Here is a 23,570-nt window from a genome sequence, read left to right as displayed (position 1 = left end):
GGGTCATTGTCTTGTTGGAACAAGAACCTTCTAGCATTCAGTACGATTTTTTTTCATTATGTTCTGTATTTTCTTTTCGCCAAACTTTTGGAGACCCATCTGATCCGGAAACATTAAATTTCGACTCACCACTGAATATGACGTTTTCCCAAAACGAATGTGGCTCATTTATATAGCATTTGGTGAACTCTAATCTCTTTTTTCTGTTAATATCTCAAATGGAAGGCTTGCGGCGTGCCTCTCTGCTATGATAACCAGCGTTTTGCAGACAATTACGGACTGTTTATGGGCTTACTTTTTTATGCGAAGACTTTTGAATATTTCGACATAGTATTGTGGAGGTTGTTTTGGGATTTTTTGGGACTGATGCTACTTTGTTGCCGTCCTCACGTGGAGCCAATATTTTTCGCCTTCCGGTTTGGTGGTGATTAGCTTCCAATTTACCAGTATTAACGTAACTAGCAATAACACTTTGCACCGTAGAATGCGATTTGCCAATTTTTTGCCGATTTCGCGCAGAGACTTGTTTTCCATGTACAATTTAATAACAATTTTACGCATTTCTATTGGTAAATCCGCACTTCGTACCATTTTGCCTCTTTCAATCGAGATATTACGCGTAACTGAAACTGAATTAGCGAAAAAGTAAAAAAAAAACTAATATATAGTATATTATTTCGTTTTAAGCAATATTCGTAAAAACACAAACGATTTTTACCGCATCCCCACACGATGATCGAAAGTTTGTCATATTTCACTGTTAGTATAATATTCCACCGTTCCAGTGCGTTTAATGACTGCCTCCACATCGTTGTAATCGAGCATGATTTTAGTCTCATCGCAGAATATCTGGTTGAGCTAGATACGTTCTAACGAAAGATAACCGCTTTTTAATAGGTTGTGCCGAGAGCAAAAGCTTCTTTTGAGCAACGAGTATAACTGTACTTTTGTGAAACTTGGGGGACTGTTTCATTTGAAACGTTTACCCCACACTCATTTGTAAGCTTATTAGCAGCAGGTTTTCTTGTCGAAATATGCGGGTTCCTGGCTACTTTGCTCAACGAAATTCGTTCGGCGCGGACAAATATTTTCCATGGTCTTCTATTTGCAGATTTAGGGTCCAGCATATTTTTAAAATTTTTGTCGGGTTAAGTAAAACAATTTTGATAACTGCTGCAGGCTTTTTCCTATTGTATAATTATAATAGACCGACTAAGGCTTCTTAAACGATGTCTGTTTTTCAGATATTTCTACGTCCTTTATAATTTACGTACGATTTGATCGACAAATCACTCTTGCGATCACTTTATGACTGAGTGATGGCTAGCGCGTGCGTAATAACTTAGTGAAATAACGGTATATCGGATCATCTGAGCAAACGATGCCGAAAAAGAGATGTTTAAAAACACTTTCTTGATAGCTGAGAGAAGCATTCGTTTTGTTGTACCTTGGCGAAGTACCGGCAACTGTGTTAGTTAATGAAATAGTTCCGAAAGGCTTTGAAAGGCACACTTAAGGGGTTACATAAGGCCAGTTTTTTTTACAGATTATTATTCTTTATAGTTTAAGGCGTATTTCTGGGGAAGCCGATTGGAAAAATTCCTCATAGATACAAAGTTATGGTAGAAAATGTAACTGCCCGACGAGAGTTTGATGCACACAGGTAGCTGTCCTTCGTTTGAGGCAGCTGGCCGTTACTTTTGGAGCCTTTCAGCCTGTCGGTTCTTTTGTTACAATAAATATACAAGAACAATTGCTTAGTGATCAGGAAGGCATACAATATGAAGCTGGAATGCGAGATTAGACGTAAGTTAACAAAATAAAGCAAAAAATTCATTTTAAGTTTTTGCTTTAAAATGCGCGCGACTTCGAGCAAAATGCACTTGAAAGTTTAACACGTTTTTCTCGAAACTACTTTTTCCGGCACGGTCTGATAACTCATACAGTTTTTATTATTATTTTTTTTTTTTTGATGCGGCTTTTTTTTAATATTCGAAAGTGTTTTCTCTATAGTCCGTCGAGCGTAATTTTTGATATTGTTATTAAACAAATTTATAAACATAACTGAAGTGTGACATTTATGACGTAAAACGCCTCCTTTTTTTTAAATGCCGTAAATTGCAAAATTTTTCGTAATTCAAAAACTCGGCTCGATAGACTATACCTACAACTTTATTTTACAAGAATTTTTTTACTTTTTACAGATACATCAACATGTCCAGGAGAAATGATGCAGACCGTGGAGCTACTTTTTTTCATTCTTCTTCGGGTCACGTGATTTTTTATGTATCAATTTTTGTAAAGAAAAATTAAAATAAATTTTTTTACAATGTTTAAGTATTAATAAACAATGTATACAATTTTTTATATATTATTTTTATTGTTATCCCTTCTAAAAACAGTTTTTCTTTTAGCGCATTTTTGGCACTGCTAGACGTATGTAACCCCTTAAGAAGTGATGATTTTAGTTAAAGGAGTGCAAACAACTCGAATAATTTAGTGTGTCAAAACATTTTCTTGACAAACTGTATGTATTTCTTTTTTCAAGATGTGTACAAATCGTAAGGTACAAAACCAATTGTTGTTTATTGTAAGTATTCCGCAGTTTTACTCCTTAATACATCTTTTAAGTAATGAATCTCTGGATATGAGAAGAAAATTATGCTCTTATAGCAAAGGTGTCCTTAAGTTCACGGTGCAGACTGTACTTTTGCAACAATGTCACTCCAGAAAGTTCCATACTCCTTTAATACCGTGCCCCTGGAAAGAGAAGCAGTAAATATAATAATAAAGTCAAACTCTTAAAATGAATACGCTTTTTATGGCATAAAATATTTCAAATAAACGTTTAATTTATTTATAAAGTATGCGCTATATTTTCAATTGTATATATGCTTGATAAATAAAAGTATGAACGCTATAATAATATAATATAATAGCTATATACATAACTTCCAAAAAAAGTGCCGGGAATTGTTCAATAAAACGCAAATAATTTTTAATTATTAAAATTTATTTTGCCGCCTTCAAAATAGGCTTCATTCGAAGCAATACGCAAATGCCAACGATTAGTTCAACCATCAACGGCACCTTTTAAACGCCTTTGCAGAGATCTTCTTCAGCTCCTTCAGCTCTTTAAAGGACTCTATCGACTCAATGCACCGTCCGCCGAGTGGTAATTTAAGTTTTGGGAAAAAGACAAATCCACAGGTGGCTAAATCCGGTGAATACGGTGGTTGTTCGATGATATTTGTCGAGTTTTTGGTCAAAAAAGTGTTCACAATATGATCCTTGTGAGACGGTGCAAGATTCATGAGTTGTCTTTCCACATTTGCAAAGAGCAAATTGTTGGCGACACTGCACAACTCGACAAACGTGACGTCACGCACTCTTGATGGGCGCAATCTTGTTTCTATCATTCTTGCATCGTGACATAAATCCTGAATCGATAAATCGTCGAACTGAGCGTCCGAAATGTATAGGGTTATCTAATAAGAGGTGTTATTCTCATTTTTATTTCATTATAAGGAGGAAGGTATGCCGCTAATAATGGAAAATAACATCACGAAAATGACCACCACGACCACGCTTACAGGACAATATCCTTTTCATGAAATTTTCTATAACCGTATTGCAAAGTGGCTGCCCTATGCCCTCGATAGCCTCACGAATTCCATCTTTGAGGTATTGAATCGGCCCTGGGCTGTTGGTATAGACCTTCTCTTTCACGTGGCCCCAAAGAAAAAAGTCACAAGGTGTTAAATCACAAGATATCGGTGGCCAATTGTGATCACCTCTTCGAGAGATAACACGGTCCGGAAACTTTTACCGTAAAAGATCAGTGGTTTCGCTGCTTGTGTGGCACATAGCGCCGTCTTGTTGAAAATAAACGTTGTCCAGATCAATACTATCTAATTCCGGCCTAAAAAAAGGTTAATCATCTCTCGATACCGATAGATAACACCTGTTATTGGAAAACCCTATATGTATGTACATAAAAAATCACGTGATCCAAAGTACAATGAAAAAAAGTTGCTCCACGGTCGCATCATTTCTCCGTGAAGTAAAAAAAGTAAAGTAAAAAATTCTTGTAAAATAAAATTGTAGGTATAGTCTGTCGAGCCGGATTTTAGAGTTTCGAAAAATTTTGCAATTTAAGGCATTTAAAAAAAAACTATGCGTTTAACGTCATAAATGTCACACTTTATGTTTATAAAATATAATATTTTTAATGGAACTATCAAAAATCAAATCTATAGAGAAGATTCTTTCGAGTATTAAAAAAAACGCATCAAAAATATTAAAAACATGCAAACCGTGCCATAATATTGAGAATTTCCGCATGAAAATTTCACTGTACTCTATATCTATATCGAAAAAAATCGCTATTTTGAAATTTCTGGACGTATTAATTGTCTATCTTAAAGTTGTTATTTCCACCAATTTTAAAAATTCAAAAACTTTTTAGGCGCCTTAACTTTTTCAATAAGCTTTATTCAATTGTACAGAGACCTTTCTTAAATAAAGTCACTCATTCATAGAGTTTGTACATCGTCCACTAATTTTATTATTGTTAAAATGAAAGAAACTTCCTTTTTAGTAGGCTAAGTAATGCTTAATTACAAACATACACACACATACCAATATACATACATACGCACATATATTCGTCTATAAAAACAACCGACACCACTCAAGCCATGATAACCGGCCTATGCTGACCTACTTACCTTTTATATTAACGGTAGCCAGAGAGTTTGCAGCAAGTCGGCAAATCTTGCAACAAATGGTAAATAATGTTTACCGATATTGCACAACTTGAAATATTTATTGCTTGATTCATTAACCATGCTTTGCCATGTTTTTTCTTAAGTTTTTATTACACAAACCTCCAAATACTATTTAGTACTTGTGCATGTAACGTACATTTGTATGCATTGATGTATGTGTGTGCATGGCGTTCTTGTTTACTGGTGCCGGTCGGCTTTTTGCCCATATATTTATGTTTATATCATGCATACGTATGTCTGTATGTATCAATTAAATCTGAGGGTCTGTTAATGGTTTTCGAGTTAGTATTAACTTTTAAGTTTTGCTGATAGTTTGGCGCAATTTTTGTGATTATTTAAAGTTAAATGCAATAAAATGTTTTTTCGTAGGTGTGTAGTAATGCTGAACGATGTTGTTACAAGATTTTTGCATTAGCGGATTTGATGAAACGAAAATAATTGGTTAGAAATGTCTTCGCGGAAATGTCTTCAGAAATGGTTGGCCACGGGTTTTTAGTATGCTTCAGTTCAAATGCGGGTTCAACCTCTCAATTCTTGATTGTTTGTCGAGTGCGTCTAAGCGGTTAGGGGCAGTTAGCATTTTCAAAAAAATGGATTGTTTTTTCTTTACATTTTCTTAAAGTATAATATCTTAAAAATATTGTGTGAAAATTTGAAGTGAATCCGACAAATACTTTTCCAGTTATTCAACAATTAACAAAGGGCGCTCGGACGCTCCGGTAATCGATAGCAAAACTTTAAATGCGTTTTTCTCAAAAGAATATTTTTTGAACTGGTGATCACTGTAACTTAAAAACCGCTTGGTTGATTTCAATAAAATTTATACTGCTTTTGAAAAACATATAATAAAAAATTCGTGCCTGATCGAAGGATTTTGTTTTTTCAAAATTTCGATTTTATTTGAACAATTATTTGTCGGTTTTTTCCTTGAAAACCTGAAAAATATTTCCTGATTAACTATGGGTGTCATTCTACGGATAGAAATTTCAGTTTTTTCACGCCAAAGAGAATTATTGGATTGCTCAAATAGGGCTCGCTGTCATTTGTCATATATGCGATCTTGTGTTAAATACATTTAGAGCGATCTTAAATTTTTTACAAATAGACGGGATGAAATGAAATGCAAATTTCTGCTTAGATAATGTCTGACGGCTCCATACCCGAATTCCCAAAAAAACCTGCATCTTCATCTACATCGTCAAACCAACTGAGCCGCGTCTTCTTGTGGCACTTTCCAAAGAGTATTTTTTGGGGCGAGTTTTTGCCCGTAATATGCGACCTGCCCATCTCCGTCTGTTGATCATTATTGTGGTTAATACAGACGGGTGCACGTACAGTTCAGTCAAGTTCATTATTGTAGTGCTTTCGCAATTCGGCTTTATCACATATCGCGCCAAAAGTTTTTCGCAGAACTCTTCTTTCTAAGATCAGCAACTTCTGTTTATCCTCATTTCGGAGTGACCAAGTTACGAGATTGAAATACAAGTAATAATTGAGCGACATAAAGAAATATCTGTTCTCCCGTCTAGAAGGCGGCTCTTTAGGCGATTGCGCAAAGAGAAATAGCAGTGGTGCGCAATTCTGAGCAATTTCTGTAGAAATTTTGTTGTCATGATCAATGGTTACTCCTATTTTGGAGTTGGCTTTTACATCCTTTTTGGGTGTTGAGCTGAGCTCCTCCTCCTATTTATGGTGTACGTCTTGATGTGTTTCCACAAGTGAAAAGACCCTCGGTTTTAAGCCGACTCCGAATGTCAGATGGTTTTTTATGAATAGCTTTTTCATGGGAGAAATACACTCCGAGGATTACCATTGTCTGCCGAGGAGTGACAGCCATTAGAAAAACTTTTTTCCATTAATTGGTGTAGCGTGACTGGGGTTTCGAATCTGCACTTCCAACACTTGGTAGTCACGCACTAACCCATTGGGCTACGGTGACTGTTAATCCAGAACTTTACTTATACCTAAATTGAGTAGTCACTTACTTGGCCGAGTCATAAATTGTTTTACAACTTCAAAAATCGTGACGTGGATCTGGAAGACATGCCTCACTCGCTAGCCACCATTTTCCCTTTCCTCAAGAAATTTCGATGAATTCACAACAGCACAGTTTTTATGGTCTTACTCGTACGAACAATGCGCTAATGTCTGGTTCTGACTCTGTCTTGCGCTTAATATGATTTTAAGAATGATTCGTGGTACGATGCACAATCCATCGTGGCATTCCGAGCTTTATCACCTGATTTTAAAACGCTTTTTTATGTAAAATGGTTGCTTAAAATATAATTACATTTCATAGAAAATGGTATCAAAAAGTCTAAAAATTGTCGTACAAACTAAGATATTTCTCAATAAAAAAGCATTATTATAGCAAAGAAATCTCTTAAAACTATTTGTTATTCTAAATTTTCCAACTCAAAGATATTATTATTATTTTTTTGTTTTTTTTTGTCGATATTCTGTTACCATAATCGATATCGATATAATGTTACCATAAAAATTCTAATTTGGCATAGCAACCCCGCCAACACGCTCAAACGAAAAGATCAAGCACTCACACCATCACACAACTGGGGTGCCTTTCACACTCACATCTAACTGCCTGTCGAAAATTAGGAAGAAGAAGCGTATTTTTACTCGTAATTTTATACAATGGGCAGTACTAAGTAAATGTGCGCCTGAAAAATTGAAATTTGAATTGGTCGAGCCAAGGAGCACCAAGAGACTTGGTGGCTCCTAAAACACTTAAACTAACAAGCCCACTGTATTTAGAGCTCTGGAAAGAGGTTAGATAGTCAAGGAGGAAAGGAGAAAAGTATCAGAGAGATAGGAAAGAAGAGAGACAGAGACAGAGGTAGTTAGTCCTGTCAAAATTTTCCAGATTCTTTGGTAATCTGTAAATATCTTCCAGTTTTAAATAACGAATAATAATAATTCTCATGACCTAGGAACCCAAACTAGTAGCTTTGCTCTAGCAAAGGCAGGACACTCACAGAGCAAATGCTCAGTCCTATCCGCCTCTTCTAAGTAAAACAGGTACATTGGGTCCTCAATCAACCGAACGTTTTCCTTCCAAGTTTGAGTAGAAAGCTTGACAGTTTTCTGTTCGAACTTGTCACAAAACACTTGCAGTTCTGCAGCTTTCTAGACCGGACCATCGCTATTTATGCAAATTGCAGATCTAATCGCTGATCATTATTCATTATTGCTGCAGAACTGATTCCGATTATTGGCTTTGGAGCTTGTGGGGGAACCGCTGATCCACGATTGGTCAATTCATTGGCAATTTTGTTTCCTTGAATACCGGAGTGTCCTGGAACCCATATAAGTACAAGCCTGTTTTGTCTTGCGACAGAATTAAGCTTCTTCTTACATTCTTGAACAATCTTTGAGGTTTGCTTCGCGTTCTCCAGGGCCTTCAATGCAGCCTGACTGTCACTGAAAACTCCAATCTGTTTTCCGCTCCATCTCCCCTCGACTATCAATTCGGCTACTTTGAGGATGGCAAAAATTTCCGCTTGGACAACAGTTGCCATTTCCCCAATGTGCGCCTACTCTACAAAATTTACGATTTAAAATCAGCCAAATGAGATTTTTTAGTACATCCGTGGTGTAGCCTCGGACCCCCCATAGTATTTTATTTTACATTACAACTTGAATATAGCAAATACTTTAAAGCCATTAAGTGGTTTTACTATTCTTTTAATTAACATTTTAATTGTCACTTGGTATTTAGAAGCTCGTCCATTTGCATCTTCTGCTTAATTTCCACGTTTAATAGTTTGTCTGTTAATATGGATACCGGCATTTAGGTTAAAATCAGAATAAAAGTAATAAACGCTAAGAACGCACACACTTTTGCCAGACTTATTTGTAAATTATAAAGAGGAAAACTTTGTTTTTTTGTTTGTTTGTTTGTTTGGTTGTAATGAATAGGCTCAAAAACTACAGGACCGATTTTAAAAATTCTTTCACCATTCGAAAGCTACATCATCCACGAGTAACATGGATTATATTTTATTTTGGAAATAGGGCTCGAGATATAGGTCAAAACGTGGACCCGGGTAACCTTCGGATGTGTATGTATAATATGGATATCAAATTGAAGCTGTTGGTGAATGCTTTAGTACAGAGTATTTCTCATGCCGCTCCGTGACTGGGGTCTCGAGATATAGGTCAAAACGTGGACCCGGGTAACCTTTGGTTGTGTATGTACAATATGGGTATCAAATGAAAGCTGTTGGTGAATGCTTTATTACAGAGTATTTTTCATGCCGCTCCGTGACTGGGGTCTCGAGATATAGGTGAAAACGTGGACCCGGGTAACCTTTGGCTGTGTATGTACAATATGGGTATCAAATGAAAGCTGTTGATAAGTGCTTTAATACGGGGTAATTTTCATACCTATTGATGACTAGGGTCTCGAAATATATGCCAGAACGTGGACCCGCCGTGTCTTTGCACCGAATTAAACCAAACTTACGCACATTGTTAAGTAAATATTGAAAATAGGTTTCGTAAAGTTTGGTTGTAATTCGGAGCACTGACAACGGGTACAGCGTTCTTTTGAACCAGCCATAATGTCGTTTACTTTTTTAACGCTTGGGGCGGAACTGAACTGTCAAATTGACAGTGTGAGTTACAATGTGCCAATATTTCTTTCTGATTTGGATGCCATAAGGAAAAAACGTAAGTGCAACATGTAAAAATTGTTTGTGAATTTTTTTGGAGTGGATTTTGGAATAGTGAATAATTTCTTACGAAATTTGAGAATTTAATGTGAAATCCGAATAAAATTATGTGTTCGTGGAAAAAAATTTTTTTTTCGTTTTTTTTTTTGAAAAATATAAATGGATAATGGTTACAAAAGATCCAATGCTTAATATAACATATAAATTGAAACGAAAAATTCATGGATGATCAGGAAAAAAGACGATTGTTTCTTAGTTATTCATATGCGTTGATTTGAAATTTAAAAACAATCTTCTTTTTTCCTGATTTTCAATTTATATTTTATATTTACTCAAAAACAAATAGAAAAACAAAAAATATTGTTTATGCCAAAGCGCTTGAATAAGGAATAAAGAAATAAATAATATGAAATTCATATATTTTCTGTTCTAAACCATATCTATTCTATTTTAGTGTGCCCAGCGAAGGGGGCTGGGTTTGCTAGTATAATATAAATACGTACGCGTCTATACCTATGTATGTATGTGTTATTGTGTTCCAACATTTATCATATTTCACAACAATTAAAAAGGAATATAGAAGTACTTACGTAAAATAGACACGCCCACGTTTATTTTGTGGCGCCTTCCAAATAAGTTTCGCCCCCAACTTGTCGCGATTGTCCGAATGTGTTATTGCCGAGCATTCCGGAATGGTTTTGGTGTTTTCACTTTGTATCCACTCACCACTCCATTCGTTGGAGTTGGCATCACGCGCTTGCAGAAAGAATCCGCGGAAAGTGGCCTTATTGTCAACGGGATAAATTAAGACTGTAAGGAAATGTTTACACACACATAAGTAGGAGTAGGCACTTAAATATTACCATATGTACAAGTATATCTGTTTTTTTTCGTTAGGTTTAATGAAATTTAATTAATCGCAAGTTTAAATACTCTTTGTGAAATAAGATAAGCTTGCCCATTTTGATATGAAAGAAAAAAAAGAGGTTGTCTGTAAAGTCGGTTTACTGACGATAGTTTAACGTGATAACGTCGTAAGAAAATACTGATTGAATGGTTGCATTTTTCAAAAGAAAATTTTAATTTTATTTGCTTGATAGATATTTTGTATGGATATAGAGAATGAGTTAACATTAACATAACATAATATACTTTAACATAACATAACATAACATAACATAACATAACATAATATAACATAACATAACATAACATAACATAACATAACATAACATAACATAACATAACATAACATAACATAACATAACATAACATAACATAACATAATATAACATAACATAACATAACATAACATAACATAACATAACATAACATAACATAACATAACATAACATAACATAACATAACATAACATAACATAACATAACATAACATAACATAACATAACATAACATAACATAACATAACATAACATAACATAACATAACATAACATAACATAACATAACATAACATAACATAACATAACATAACATAACATAACATAACATAACATAACATTTCATAACATAACATAACATGCTGTTCAAGCAAGGTAACGACGCATTTTTTGGTGCGTGCAGCCGGCTATATAGAATTATAAGACGTTATCACGTCAAAAAATAATAATAACATTAAAACAACAGGTATTATTAACAAACTTGGTTTTATTTTAAATTCTTCAAGTAAATCAAATTAATAATAATCAATAAGAAGGCATATGCAAATACAAATACGTGAATTTATATATGTACGTATGCGCATATACATACACATATACGCTTAAAAAGGAGAGAGCAAGATGTCGAACGTTGCCGTTCGTTTGCTTTGTTTGCTTTGTCGTTCGCTCCGCGCTTTCGCTTGCAGTTCATTCAAGGTAACGGCAATGAGCAAGGTAACTACAAATGAGCAAGGTAACGGCAATGAGCAAGGTAACACTAATGAGCAAGGTAACGACACATTTTTTCGTGCGTGCAGCCTGTTAAATCGAATTATAAGACGTTATCACGTCAAAAAATGTGTTCTAAATTTAAAGAATATTGAAGCTGAAGTTGAGCCAACACGAGAATCGCTTGAAAAGGCCGTGCAAAGTCAGAGAGATGGCACTACTGGTGCGAATCGGGAGATATGGACGAGTACATACCAATTTTCAGCCAGATCGGTATATTTCTTTGTGTTTGGTAATCGCTTGAATCGACGAAGTGGAGTGATTTTCCTTTTCCATCGCTACAACCCACCAGCTCACGCCTCAGCAGTTGTGATCGCAAAATTAATGGAAATAAGGTTCCAACTCGTTTTACATCTCTCCTATTCTCCAGACTTGGCTCACTCGTATCCCTCGGACTACTTTTTGTTCCCCAATTTGTAGAAATGGCTGGTGGGGAAAGGATTTAATTCAAACGAGGTGGTAAATGCAGAAGCGAATGGCTATTTTTCAGACTTGTACAAATCCAATTATTCGGCACAGCGTTGGACGAAGTGTATAAGCCTAAAAGGAGACTGTGTCGAAAAATATAAAAGTTTTACCCTAAACAGTTAAGTAGTTTTTGCTTTTGCATGGACATTTCAAGCGGCCATCGCACACCACCCTTTAAGCGTACGCTGCCAACATTGACATGATCCGGTGTCACCAACTGGGAAGTCTATTATAAATCGTCGATGTTTGAAACGTGGTGAATGGGCAAAGTATCAATTTTCACTTATTCGCCGAGCCGATGATGCAAAGTTTTAAGTTTGAGTTGACCAAAAAAGGGGGTTTTTTTTATTTAACCTCTAAAAATGCATATAAAAAATCAGCTGAAAAATCAGCTAATTTATGCAATAAAAAAAAACAAGAAGACGCCTAAAAATATCAAAATTTATCTTACATCAGAAAAACTGCGCTTCAAATTAAAATAGATGTCCTTGAATCTGGGGGCCATAGCATATAAAGAAAGGGTAACCTACGGCATTTGTGATAATAATTTTTTAGTAAAGGACCTCGTTTACTTGGAATCCAACGATAGCATTGATAATAACACCAGTCTTGAAATTAATGAAATTAAAGAAGAATTACTCGTACCAATAAGCGCTGCAATGAGCTGAGTAATACCAATAAATAATAAATAGAACAACAAACTCCTCTCTCGACGTACAGAAACTACACTTCAGCAGACTCTCTCCAAAACCATTATATCTCAGAAGCGAGAATGAGAATAGTATCTATTGAGAAGGCCTTTTGAATGTTCAGAAAATGCACTACCACTAAATTTGTTTCAAAATAAAGGTTTCATTATCACTAAGTACTCAATTTTTCAGTGTTTTAACTATCCCCTTACTGGATTAATTATTTAGTGCATTATGCCCAACACTGCGGAAGAGAGATCCGCGGAAGATAGAAGGTCGACCTGCCGATGGAAGGTGGAGTTGCATTGGCTTAGGAAAGACATCGATATAGTCACATCGAAATAAAATCCGGTGTCTCCGCTGGACAGGCTTTATCGTTCAAATGGATACACGTATTCGAGCCCTATCGGCAATCTTTGTTAGGTGCTTCGCTGAACTTCTCCGATTTCGAACGAAATTCAGTGTTTAGCCGAAGCTTCTTCATAGCCGAAATACACTCGGTGTGGTACACATTTGTGGTTCGGCCATATTTCTTGTCCGGGCTTTCGTCTGCTATCTCCATTGTTTCCTATCTCGGCTATTGTAACATAGACGATAATGAGAGGTTTAGAGCTGTAGCTTGGCGGGTTGAACTTTAAGAAGAGCCAGTTACATTTGCTTTAGTTTTAATGTGGGGAGTAATTCGTCAGCAAATCTATGGCGAAATATAGTTAGGTAGCGAAATCTCTAAACTTGTAAGGCAGAAAGCATCTGAACACAATCAAATAGAGGGAGAACAATAAATTTAGTGAATAGGCCAAGAATAAATTGGTGCACCTATGAAGGGATGTTCCAAAAAAGTAGGTGATACAATTGAAAATGGCACCTAAACGCTGTTTAGGAAAAAGTGTCTATATAAGTAGCTCAGTAGTTTACTTAAGAACTCGGAAAAACACGAATTACTAAAAGGTCGCGGAAAACTAATTTCACAAAAATATTCTTTATAATTTAAAAGGTTCCCCGTAATTTAGTCCGGCTTAAGTTAGTCCAAATACAATTATTAAAAATTAAATAAAACTAACAAAATTATTGGAAGAACAAGTCACTCTCATTATTTGTGGAAAATTATTCGAATCATGTGGCTGCCTGGACTGGCTTTGCACCCTGTGAATTTTTCCTCTTCTTGATGAGTTCTTCCTCCATCTGAAGAGTATATATGTATAAGTACATACACCCTTTATGGGTGTTTGGCCGCGCCTCCTCCTATTTGTGGTGTGCGTCTTTATGCTGTCCCACAAATGGAGCGATCTGCAGTTTTAAACCGACTCCGAAGGGCAGATGATTTTTATGAGAAGCTGTTTCGTTGCAGAAATATATACAATCGCCATTGCCTGTCGAGTAGCGACCGCTATTATAAAAAACTTTTTTTGTCATTTGGTGTTAACCCAATAAGGAACTGTATACGGTATTGCAGTTTTCAATTCAACTTCATTTCCAAATTAAGAATTATAAAATAATTCAAATTATTTTCCATCAAATATACAATTAGCAATAATAAAACACGAAAAAATTGTCTATGATTTTATGACATTTCGAAATATCCCCTCATTTGTGCAAGTGAGTGAAAGAGCAGAACTGAAGTGCGAGTGATTCATTTTCGCAAAACGATAACAGAGTAAAACGTAAATACTTTTTGACAAAAAAAAATACTCCATTGTTCAACTTCTAAAAGTTTGCTCAGGAAGCAGCTTTCTCGTTCGCTCTTGACAAATCGGCTCCCTTGGCAAGACACTGTGTTGCTAACTCTAGAAATTTTGAGTAAACGTGGAGTAAAATAAGGCGCATTTATTAAAGGTGGTGGCACTAGACCAACAACAATGTTTTGTACGTTTGATTGTGAAAGCAAACTATTGGAAAAGTAGAAAATAAAAAATTAATTCGCCTTGATTAATTCTGGGCTTACAGCTACATGGACACGGCGAAAGAAAAAAAAAAAAAACAACTCAGCTGATTTACCAACACCACCTGTAATAGATTCGCCTGCATCATTGCTATTTGAGTTTTTTGATTTTTTCATATTCGCTGACATTTGAATTTCGGAATTCGTGAATTTGAGTGTGTATTTTAGTAAATTCGAATTACAATATTTCATAAATAAATTATAATTTTAGATTGATTTGGTTATTTCCGCGCTGATTTGAGCCTTTTTCTGCCCAGTGTAGCGACATTTCCTTCGCAAGTGCGTCGTACAGACATAAACACGTATGTAAGTTCCAACCAGTGGTCAATAAACTGTGTTACTACCGTCTTTTTCCGAAAATAAGACATCCTCCGAAAATACACCTAGTCGTGATTTTCGGAACATTTTGTAAAACAAGACATTTCCCGAAAATAATCATTAGTTAAAATAATGTGACAAAAAGAATTCGTTAAAAAATGCTGTTGATTTATTAAGTATAAGTAATAATGTGTCTAGTTTTCCTAATATTACTGGTATTTCAGAGAAATGTTTGAAACAAAATATTCCAAGAAATTGATTGTTTACCTCTACAGTTCATTTCAAATTAATCCTTGGAATTTATCCAAAAATAAAACATCTGCTGCCTTATGTGTACATTGAGCGACAGTGCAGGTATACAACGTTCATTCATTTCAGTTTAGTAAGTCTGATTATTTCCTCATATGTAATTTTATTTAAAAATAAAGTGAATAGTTTATAACCCCATTTAAAATGAGTACAAAACGAAAGAGCTATTCCGTCGAGTACAAAAAGGGAATCGTGGAAGACTCCAGGGGTGTAAATCTTGTAGCATTCTGTAAAGAGAAGATGCTGGATCGTATGGTTCGTAAATAGTGTGGAGACAACGATTACCTATGTCAATTGGTGGACCAAGGAATTGAGAAAAAAACGCAGAGTTGGATCAGGTCGGCAGCCGTTATTTTCTGAGTTGGAAGATTGCATCTGGGAATGGATTGCAGGCAGATAGCACTGGCTTTAGTTGTGCACAAGGCTGACATTAAAAAATTTACCCTTGAAACAGCAATCGAATTTGATATATCCACAGAAGAATTTAAAGCATCGTCACACTGGTTGGACAACTTCCTTAAACGATTTGAACTGTCTCTAAAGAGATCAACAACATTGTTTAAGCTGGAAGACAATGAAGTTGCTAAGCGTGCACTTGCATTTAACGACAGTTCACCGCAAGGCTTCTTCGTCAACTTATGTTCCTTACTCACCGCGCTAAAGACGTGAAAAACTTTCTTGCTGAGGGAAAGATTGATCAAATAATGATTCCGGCAGGAATGGCTGGTTACCTCCAGATACTTGACATTGCATTAAACAAGCCATTCAAGGATCATTTTCGGAGAGAAATCAATGAATATATTGAAAACAGAATGGTGATTTTGGTACTGAAATTTTCTAACTAGTAGTTTTGTAAAACCAGGCTTACAGAAGTTGTGAATTGGATAAAATATTCATGGGACAAAATAACTGATAGTGATGTTTCCAATGCACTACGAACAGGCTACTTAGACAAAAAGTATTCATTTAATGATAGATACAATGCACGACAGGAGAGATTCGGACCAATGATTCAACAGGAAATCGATTTGGAAGAAAATTTGAATATAATTCAGAATTTTATTTATGACGATGTTCCAGAAGAAGATTACATGACTGTAATTGAATAAATTTAAATTTCTGTATTCTGTGTAAAATAAATATTAAATAAAAATATATAAATATACTTTTATTTTTGCCCTCCTCCGAAACTAAGCCCCAGCGCGTATTTTAGACCAAAAAAGAAAGTACAGTGTCTTATTTTCGCAAAAAGATGGTATTTAACAAGTGAACCTTTTTGGTTAAAGGTTTCTAAGCGCCACTCGTGTTTTACAGCCCATATCTTAATTGACTCTGTTAAAAGAGAATAAATATGGGAAGCCTTAAATAGGTTGGGTATACAGGGGAAAATCACAAATCTAATTAGAAATAACTACAATGGAGCGAGAGTTCTTCACAATGGAAAGCTCAGTGAAGCTTTCAGCTCCACTACTGGAGTGCGGCAAGGGCGTGTCTTGTCCCCTTTGTTATTTATCGTTGTAGTGGACTGGATTTTTCAAATATTTGACTCTGTAAACCGTGGAATTACCTGGAGAATGAACACCAGCCTCGAATATCTAGAATATGCAGATGCCGCTGTGTTACTCTCGCGGTCGCCTCAACACATGCAGATGAAACTAAATTTGCTTCAGCAGGAGTCCGCAAAAGCAGGTCTTAAAATTAATATTAAAAAGACGGAATCAATGCGTATCAAAGCTAACAACGCTGCGTTGTTTACAATTGGTGATGAAACCATTGCAGACGTTGACAGTTTTTACTATTGGAGAAGTATGATCTCCATAGACAGTGGTGCAAAAAGTGTCATTTACAACCGAATAAATAAGGCACGTAACGCATTCGCTAAGCTTCGAAATATATGGCGCTCCAACAACATCACAGCTTGCACAAAGGTTAAACATTTTAACGCTCCTAAATCCACTAACCTCCCCGCGGATTTCGCTGCCAGATTTTTCGCATAAGGTCAATAGGTGGTATGCAGAGCAGCGAGTCGCTGAATCCTTTCCAGTGGCATTAAGTATGTCAGTTTTCTTGTCGTAAAGTAAATTGACATGCATAAGTATAATATTTAAATTCTGCGTTATTTTTTTTGTGTCGCGAATATAGTATTTGTTTTTTGAAGTGAAAACTTCTTTAGAATCGTTGGGAGTGATTTGAGAAAAAGTGAAACGAAAAAGCGACCCTCTTGGCTACGAAGCGTTATATTATATGTTGATATAAACGTAGCGACGAACTAAATAACTTTTAGGCCAGCGCCGATAGCATGGCGCGATAGCCGAGCGGCTAGCAATGTGAGCTTCCGATCCAAAATTCTTGGTTCGAATCACAAGAAAAAAAAAATTTTTTTTTTTTTTTTGAAATTTGCATTGTAGGACATTTCTGATTATTTATTGAGAACAGGTTTTTGGCTTTTTTTATTTTTGGTTTAGATACTGAAAGTCAGTTTAAGTGAATCGGTATAAATATTTCGTACATTAATTTTTGTGAGCGTGTAATTCTCAAAAGGTTTATTAGAAAATGTATTGACAAGGTAGTTTGTTGGTTGTGTATGGTTATCGCTTCTCGGCCTTATGGCTAAGATCAAAGTGTGGCGATCTGCCACCTCTCAGTTGAAAAGGTTGGTCACATCCCTCAATTGTGACAAAATATACTTTGAACATAAGCAAACTATTAAGGAAGTAATTTCCAGATACAAAAAAATCAAATCAACAAAAACAAATTTCAAAAACAAAAAAACAAACAAACTCTTCTAAGATCACTTTCTGCCCTTAAACAAGGCCAAAGCGGTTTGAAATAAGAAAATTCTCTCAATTTTCGTCGAGGGGTTTAATTGATAAGATACTGGAGAGGTGCAACGTAATCGCCATTGGCGATCTGCCACCTCTCAGTTGAAAAGGTTGGTCACATCCCTCAATTGTGACAAAATATACTCTGTTCTTATCAGCTTAACATCTGATAGATCCTCCATCCGAGGACAACAAATGTTAAACTGATTTTTGGAAATGGGCGGAGTGTTTTAGGGGCTTACTCCACCTCTGCCACGGGTTGGCCCGGTATTGCAGTACCGCCGGGATTTCGGCCTTGAATAAATACAAGAAGAAATATACTAATACATTTAGCTTTGGTGGGAAGAGACATAAATTTTTATATGAATACAAGTAGACGAAAATGGAAGAAATTTGTAAGTCTGTTTCTTCGGTCCGTTTGAGTATTTTTTTTGACAACATCGAAACCAAAGCATTTGTATCATATTTTATCTATCATAAGCCACTCGTATCATTTGTTGAAATTGAAAACATTGAGGATGAATAATATTAAAATGAAGAAAATAAAATATGAACTTTATAGCAATATTATAATGAACCTATAATTATCCCGCTCCTAATGCTGCTTTCGTCTTATTCTCTCTCAGTTTGTTTTACGGAAGGTTTCACTTCTATCGCGTCTAACCGTTAGACTGGTATTTTTTTTTTTTTTTAGCCTACAAGTTATATAGTTTTGTTTTATATATTTAGTATTTATTTAAATGAATGATAACACTGTGCGACAGCAATTTTCGGGCCCAAACCAAACCAATTGTAAATGAAAGTGCTCATGTAGAAACGTAAAACCCCAACTGGGTTTTGGTCTACCGGGTCACAATTTTTTGTACAGTGTATTAAAGTTTTGCAATACTGATCAAATGCCATATTAAATAATACGGTAAATTCAGTAAAAATATTGATTTTTCTTAAATTTCGTCTTAGAAGACTTATAGTAAAATTCAATGATAAATTTTTTTGTAGAACATTAACACATTTTTTTAAAAATTGTTCAAAAGGTCTCTTAAACTGGGTATTAAAGGGTTATTATGATCTACAAAAAGATTACTTGGAAAATTTCACTAGGAGTTGTCAAAGACATTGAGCACCTATGGGTTAAACGTACATAAAACGTAAACGATTATATAATAATACAAATAGTTACAAGTTACATCAATAAAGCAAACAGAAAACAATAACTGATGTTCTTTTAATTTTACTGCATAGGCCAAGAAATATGGTAAAAAACAGCGGCATATTATTTGTCTACGCTGGATTATTGAACGTTACTTATGGAGTTTATTTTAGTTTAAATATTCTATCGTCAACACAAATTTTGCTCCGGTTGTTGTGTAATTGGAGTGCAATGTTTATAGTCAGCTTGCAATGTATATAGTCTTGGGAGCTTGAAAAGTAAAAAAGCTGATTAAGTTTTGTAACTAATTTGTGATCAATCCGCTTCTTCTATGAAATAATTCATCATGACCCTATTTGCCTATCGTACGGCAGTCGTTACTTCGTTACCGGAACAACCCGGAGTTATATCCCTAAGACTGTCGCTCAAGCAACATTTCTCAACATTTATGGGTAATGTTTAGCAGCAGGCTAATCACCTACCCTGTTAGAAATAAAATAGATTAACGAAACCAATGCAAGACAAGTCTTGTCGAGTCCGTATGCTCCCCACAACAATCGGAACCCTTTTTGCTTAGGTAACATGCTAGCTTCATATTGGCGAAATTTCGCAACTTCGCGATCTGTTTTCAATGCAAAAATTAATTCACAAAATCTGGTTATTGGATTAATTTAAATAATTTTTTGTTTTAATTCTCATTAGGCAATTTCTGCTATAACTGCTATTTGTGCTATTTGTACCCTACTATTATTTACTTATACTTCCCTTGCATATGGAAGTAATATATATGAAATATATTTCATTGCCCATAAACAATGAGTTTTAAAATAATTTATTTAAATTCAAATATTAATTTTAAAATATGCTTTAAACCGTTTGCAGTTTGTTCCCATTTAAGGGGTTAGGTGGGTACTCAGAATTATCAAAAAATTGGATTTTATTTAGCATTTTCTTAAAGTATATCTAATACTAAAAATATTGTGTGAAAATTTGTAGTGAATCCGACAAATACTTTTGGAGTTATTCAACAATTAACAAAGGGCCTCGGGCGCTTCGGAGCTCGATAACCTGGGGCCGTGCGCCAACCTAAATCCAATCAATCTGCTCCATTATATCAACAGCTCTGGCTGGCTGTAGATATATACCTGTTATAGGACTCATAATGGTATCAAAACGGCGCTTTAGTGCTACTTGAGTAGTGCCAGGTGCACTTCAACCATTTTACCTAGCTACCTACTGATGATCACTGTAACTTAAAAACCGCTTTGTAGATTTCAATAAAATGTATACTGCTTTTGAAAAATAAAAAAACTCGTGCCTGATCGAAGGATTTTTTTCACAAATTTCGATTTTTTTTAACAATTAATTGTTTGTTTTCTCCTCGAAAATCTGAAAAATATTTCCTGAGGCCGCCATATTCATAATTTAAAAAAAAAAGCTTTGATCAGACACAAGAGTATCTATTAATAAAACTAATTTCTCTTGTCCGATTGATTTTGGATGAATCTCCAAGGACTTGTGATGATCACCGCAAGAGACTTCTGGAGAACCGGCTACACACAAACAGCGATAACTTTTACAATTATTATTTTTTTTTAATTTTTCTAAAGTCAAGTCGAAACATGATGAATTAATGCTATGTTTTTATCTTTGTGAAATAAAGCAATTGACTAGCAAAAAAAAATTATTGAAAATCATAATTTTTTCGGGCCTCTTTCTACCCATTACGCCTTAAGTAGAAAAGTGTGTTTTTACTACCATTATCATCAAAAGAGATTTAATTTGTTCCTTTTTCTCCATCCTTCTTAAATGCCTCCTTTTGTAAGGGAGTGTTAAAATTCTAATATCCCAAGTGAGCAAACCTTTTATTATTGAATCGTTGATAAACTCATCTTTCTCAACGGATAACATTTTTTCCGTTTTATTAATGGTTCCGTAAAAAAACAAAAAAAAAAATATACTATAAAATTTTATCATTATTTTTCTTTGAATATTTTTTAATTGTAACTAAATAAAGCTTTTCCGCTTTTTCATCGATTTATCAATTCATGCAGTAAAGGGTTAACTTTATCTCTTATTCATTAAATATTGCCACTATACAATGTACAGACTGGCGCAAAATTAATCACCCTATCGGAAGATTAGCAGTTTTATCAAATGGCCTTGTAGGCCCATCATATTTGACACTTGTGAACAGGAAATGAAAATAAAGATTTCAACCACTCAAAACATTTTCTTTTAATTTTAATAAAAAAGGCTAATTTTGCGCCGCCTTGTAAAGGGGTTTTCAATAAGGGCGGGTAGATGTTGAAATGGAATAAAATGGCGTTTGCTGTGTGGCACGTAGCGCCGTCCTGCTGGAACCACATGTCGTCTAGGTCCATATGGTTCAATATGGGCCATAAGAAATTGGAAGGGCCACTACGTCTACCGAAAAATGGGCGCAATGCGCGCAACGTTTGCGTTAATGAACACTCATTTTGATAATAAAGTTTTATCATTTGAACGTGCTGTTCAATCGTGTAACTTGCAATGATGATTTGGCATAAACAACTGAATAATAAACAAAAGATTTGACGGATGTCACCAAACCAAAATGGCTGCCACAGGGCGCCAAAATCGACCCGCGCCAATTGAAAAACCCTTTATAAACACTTTATTATTCATCATCCTCTGATAGTTCTAAAAATTCAGTGCTAAATACTAGCTTTTTAATACCATTCCACAGCACCCATCCACACATTCAGTGCAGATTTTAGATCCCAACCCAATAAACTTTGCATATCTAGTAGATTCTCTGAGCATGCTCGTATGTCTGTATGTAATTTGATAATATTTTAGATCACCTGAAATCTCTTGTCCAGGATGAAAAGTTTCCGAATTGGCGACGACTTCATAGAGATTTGTATGCCCTGGCTGAGTACGCGCTTTTCCGTGATTCGGTTGATTGGCACGCTGTTTCACGCAAGTATCAGCGGGAGCACCATCAGGAAAAGCACTTGTTAAGCCAACGAGAGCCGTTGCAAGCCAAAGAACACTGCACAATACACGCATATCGATCACTAGAATGCACTGAGTTTTTCTTTTAACTAAAGTAATTATTTTTTGATAATTTTTTTTATAATTTTAATTTAATTTTCCAATTTAAATTTAAATTAATTTTTTTTTATTTAAATTAAAATTCTTAGTATTTATTTATTATTTATGTATGTATGTATGTATGTCAACAGCAATTTAATAATTTGCTTGCTCAAGTTATTAAGCGCTTGATTGCTTTCCGTTCAGCGTTAAACCGAATCTGATGTGTATCTGAATAGTGGCCGCAAGCCTGGCGCTTTTTAAGCCTCAACATATGCCGCGTGGTTCAAAAGATATGGGTAGGTGAGTATGTATGTCGACAAAGCTTGCGTGGGAACGGCTGAAATAGAGATCGACGCTCCGAACATACCTAAGCTTGTTTGTTGAATGAAGTAGCCGGGCCAGGAAAAGCGCAGACCAAGTTTTTTCGAAAAGCTACTTAATTTTTTTCTTCCTCTTAAAATGGCCAGTTGCAGTATGAAACCATAATGCAAAGGTATTACACACAATTTTTTATTTTGCGCGTTTCGCTAGGTAAATACGCTTGTAATTTGCAGAGAGCGTAGAGGTTTTTGCAACTTAAACCATTAGATGTATGCGCGACGATTGCAAAATCTTGATTGAAAAGAGCCTGTAATTGCTTACTCATATCATATGAAATAAAATAAAAAAAATTAAATACTAAAAGGTTTGCTCTAATTAAAGTGCACTCTCCAACATAAACAAACTATTTGATAAGCCCAGTTGGAAATCTAAGAGCTGTGTGCCGAATGTATGCTGAAGTGACAGAGACAAGTTTTCGGATTCGAGAAATGTCTGCAGCTGCGACAGTCAACAAACAAAAAGCATTGGAATGTAAATCGTTTGAGAAAATATCAAAATGTAATAAACGCTAAAAACTAATACATGGAAATATAAAAACTAAGAATTTGTAAGGTAAAATGTTTTTTAATTATTTTTATTGTAAGCTTTTAATGGTATTTTGATATTTCTCCTATTATTATTATTATACATATGTATGTAGATTTAGCACTGCTGGGCGACTCTTTCATGGGAAATTTGTCAATCAAAGAAGTTCGGCATTGTAAATTAAGGGTTTTTCAATAAAGCACTTTTTTAATTTTCTTTACATCTACTCGGCCTCCGAAGAAATCTGAGTAGATCTTGTGGTGCCAAGGAGTCAAGGTGGCCGCTTCTTAGCACATCAGTGGCTTTGATGGTTGCAAAAGGGAGTGACAGAACGGCCTCCGGGCCATAAAGTTGGCCTCAGAGCCCATTCTGGCTAAAGAGTCAGAGAATTCGTTACCCGCGATATCTACGTGTGCCGGGAGCTATGTTAGCATCAGGCTATTATGTCTACCCCTGATGT

At 35.3% G+C, this 23,570-nt stretch overlaps 1 protein-coding gene and 1 pseudogene across 1 annotated transcript; one reads left to right on the top strand and one right to left on the bottom strand.

The window, feature by feature from the left end:
* Positions 1-2,570: 2,570 nt before the first annotated feature.
* On the bottom strand, positions 2,571-22,231 carry LOC129253061 (putative defense protein 3). Its single transcript, XM_054891300.1, has 3 exons — positions 21,970-22,231; positions 10,072-10,291; positions 2,571-2,760 (listed from the first exon to the last, which is right to left on the bottom strand). The coding sequence occupies exons 1-3, from the start codon at positions 22,175-22,177 to the stop codon at positions 2,691-2,693; spliced, it is 498 nt and encodes a 165-aa protein (XP_054747275.1). The 5' UTR covers positions 22,178-22,231; the 3' UTR covers positions 2,571-2,690.
* LOC129236504 (U2 spliceosomal RNA) lies at positions 18,093-18,276 on the top strand (annotated as a pseudogene).
* Positions 22,232-23,570: the final 1,339 nt, after the last annotated feature.

Source organism: Anastrepha obliqua, chromosome 1, assembly GCF_027943255.1.
Source record: "Anastrepha obliqua isolate idAnaObli1 chromosome 1, idAnaObli1_1.0, whole genome shotgun sequence".
In the NCBI taxonomy this organism is placed as follows: domain Eukaryota; kingdom Metazoa; phylum Arthropoda; class Insecta; order Diptera; family Tephritidae; genus Anastrepha; species Anastrepha obliqua.
This window is presented reverse-complemented; position numbering and strand designations above follow the sequence as displayed.

Bases quoted from the DNA above. Each gene is read 5' to 3' on its own strand.
- LOC129253061 (XM_054891300.1), bottom strand. From the start codon at position 22,177: ATGCGTGTATTGTGCAGTGTTCTTTGGCTTGCAACGGCTCTCGTTGGC. The intron at 10,292-21,969 runs GTGATCTAAAAT...ATTTCCTTACAG, and splicing joins TCCTGGACAAGAGATTTCAG to TCTTAATTTATCCCGTTGAC. The intron at 2,761-10,071 runs GTAAGTACTTCT...TTCTCTTTCCAG, and splicing joins CGTGGGCGTGTCTATTTTAC to GGGCACGGTATTAAAGGAGT.